At 41.4% G+C, this 2,558-nt stretch overlaps 1 protein-coding gene across 1 annotated transcript; it reads left to right on the plus strand.

Moving 5' to 3' along the window:
• Positions 1 to 170: 170 nt before the first annotated feature.
• On the plus strand, positions 171 to 1,872 carry Pgrmc1 (progesterone receptor membrane component 1). The gene has a single exon (XM_015477020.2). The coding sequence runs from the start codon at positions 267 to 269 to the stop codon at positions 852 to 854; it is 588 nt and encodes a 195-aa protein (XP_015332506.1). The 5' UTR covers positions 171 to 266; the 3' UTR covers positions 855 to 1,872.
• Positions 1,873 to 2,558: the final 686 nt, after the last annotated feature.

Below are 2,558 nucleotides of genomic sequence, written 5' to 3' on the forward strand. Positions count from 1 at the left end.
GTGCAGGCAAAAAGATGGGAGTAGTTCTCTGGTCCCTCCTGCTTCATAATATTTGGCCAACATAGGTATCTAGAGGCCAAGGAGATACAGCCGCTGGTGGGACTTTGGAAATAAGCTCACAGAGAGGCATCATTTAAGTATGACCTGAGGGATGAGTAAAATTTAGATGAAAGAAAAAATAGTGGCCACAAGCTCGCAGAGAGGGAGGAGAAAGCATTGAGTTCCGGAGCTGTGCCTAACCCGGCCCAACCTTTGCTCCAGAGATCATGGCTGCCGAGGATGTGGTGGCGACTGGCGCCGACCCGAGCGAGCTGGAGGGTGGCGGGCTGCTACATGAGATTTTCACGTCGCCACTCAACCTGCTGCTGCTTGGCCTCTGCATCTTCCTGCTCTACAAGATTGTGCGCGGGGACCAGCCCGGGGCCAGCAGCGATAGCGACAACGATGAGCCTCCCCCGCTGCCCCGCCTCAAGCGGCGCGACTTCACTCCTGCCGAGCTGAGGCGTTTCGACGGCGTCCAGGACCCGCGCATACTCATGGCCATCAATGGCAAGGTGTTCGACGTGACCAAAGGCCGCAAGTTCTACAGGCCGGAGGGACCCTATGGAGTATTTGCCGGAAGAGACGCATCCAGGGGCCTTGCCACATTTTGCCTGGATAAGGAAGCACTGAAGGATGAGTATGATGACCTTTCTGACCTCACTCCTGCTCAGCAGGAGACCCTGAGTGACTGGGACTCTCAGTTCACTTTCAATTATCATCACGTGGGGAAACTGCTGAAGGAGGGGGAGGAACCCACTGTGTACTCAGATGATGAAGAACCAAAAGATGAGAATGCTCGCAAAAATGATTAAAGCATTCAGTGGAAGCATATCTATTTTTGTATTTTGCAGAATCATTTGTAACATTCCATTCTGTCTTTAAAACATGGTGATTTCAAAATTTAGAAAAGTTTTGAACTTGCTGTAAATTTTTAAATTAACATCACTAGTGACACTGATAAAACTAATTTCTGTCTTTGAATGCATGATGTGTTTATGTGTCACAAATCCAGAAAGTGAACCACAGTGGTATAATACAAATGTTAATACTGTTTTTCTTCTATCTGTAGTTAGCACAAGCTGAATTTAGATTTGGTTTTCCTGAGAGTCAGGTAAGACGTGGGTATCTCCCCAAACAGGTAAAAATGTTAAATGTGCACCAAGAACAAAGGATTAACATTTAATCATGTTCTCTAAAGACAACAAATCCCTTTTACTCAATTGACTTAACTGCATGATTTCTGTTTTATCTACCTCTAAAGCAAATCTGCAGTGTTCCAAAGGTTTGGGTATTGATTAAAGAGAGCCATCCAGTAACAAAGTGATATCTCAACACCTCCCTCACAGGGCTCATTCAGGAAGATTCACCGTGTTTCTGGACTGCTTTGTTGTCCTTGCCCTCGCAGGACACACAGACACCTTCACAAACACAGTAACCTACAGTTACGATTAAAACAGGATCTGAACATTCAAAAGATAGCTTTAGGGGGCAAAAATCTAAATGCATGAAGAAGATTGTAAAGCTGGCCTCCCGGTCCCCATGTTCATGACATGGCAATGGTTATTTGTTTATTTGATAAAATGTTCAATGTGAGAGGGGCATACGGACCAGGAGCAGGTGGGTGCTCTCCTTAGAGTCTTCATCATAGTCCTGAAGAATGAAGAAGCAGTACATGTCACTAGCCATGTGGTTTTTAAAGTAAAATGTATTCATGAGATAATAACAGTTATCCTTCGGTTGTTACAAATCTAGCCACTGCAAAAGTAGTAGTCAAGTATCTAGGTCTCAGATAGTACTCTTTTGGTTAACACTAAACCTAGCTTAAGTAGACTCTACAGTTGTAAGAATTTGTAAAAGTATTATATGAACAACTAGTAAGGATTCAAACTCTTGTAATTGTAGTTAAATAGTCATTGTATTTTCTTGTGAGCTGTGTTTAATGGTTTTACCTCAAATCAGAAAACAAAATGAAGTGCTTTGGTCAGCTAATAAAATGGTTTTACCCTGAAAAAAAAAAAATAGTGCCGTCTAGCTATAAGTTGTGGTGTGGACAAGGCATAAAAGGAACATATTTTAAAGCAGAATCAGTATAGTGATTAGTGAGAATGAAATTGGGGCTATTTTGTGGCATTCATCTAAATTTGGTATTCTTTCTGTTTATTACCCCTTCTATTCTTGCTGTATTCAGCATGCCTTACACTTTCCCTGGCCTCTATTCTAAATATATATGTATCATTCTTCAAATGATTTCCAGCTTAGCATTGATATCACTTTCCATCATCATGGAACAAGCAAAATCATTAAGATTGATTAATATTAGTAGACTTGAAGAAAACATTTGTAGGAAAGTCAGCATACATTTAGAACTTTCTTGAAATTTGTTTTGAGAATTTTCTGCTTAGTCCCTAATTTTTTGTTTTTCAATGAACTAAACAAAAGTCAAAGAGAACCAATGTTGCTTTATCTTTAAAACTCAGAGGCCACCTAAGATGAAGCACAGAGGAATATGTGACAGA

The sequence above is a fragment of the Marmota marmota genome, unplaced genomic scaffold, assembly GCF_001458135.2.
Source record: "Marmota marmota marmota unplaced genomic scaffold, marMar, whole genome shotgun sequence".
In the NCBI taxonomy this organism is placed as follows: Eukaryota; Metazoa; Chordata; class Mammalia; order Rodentia; family Sciuridae; genus Marmota; species Marmota marmota.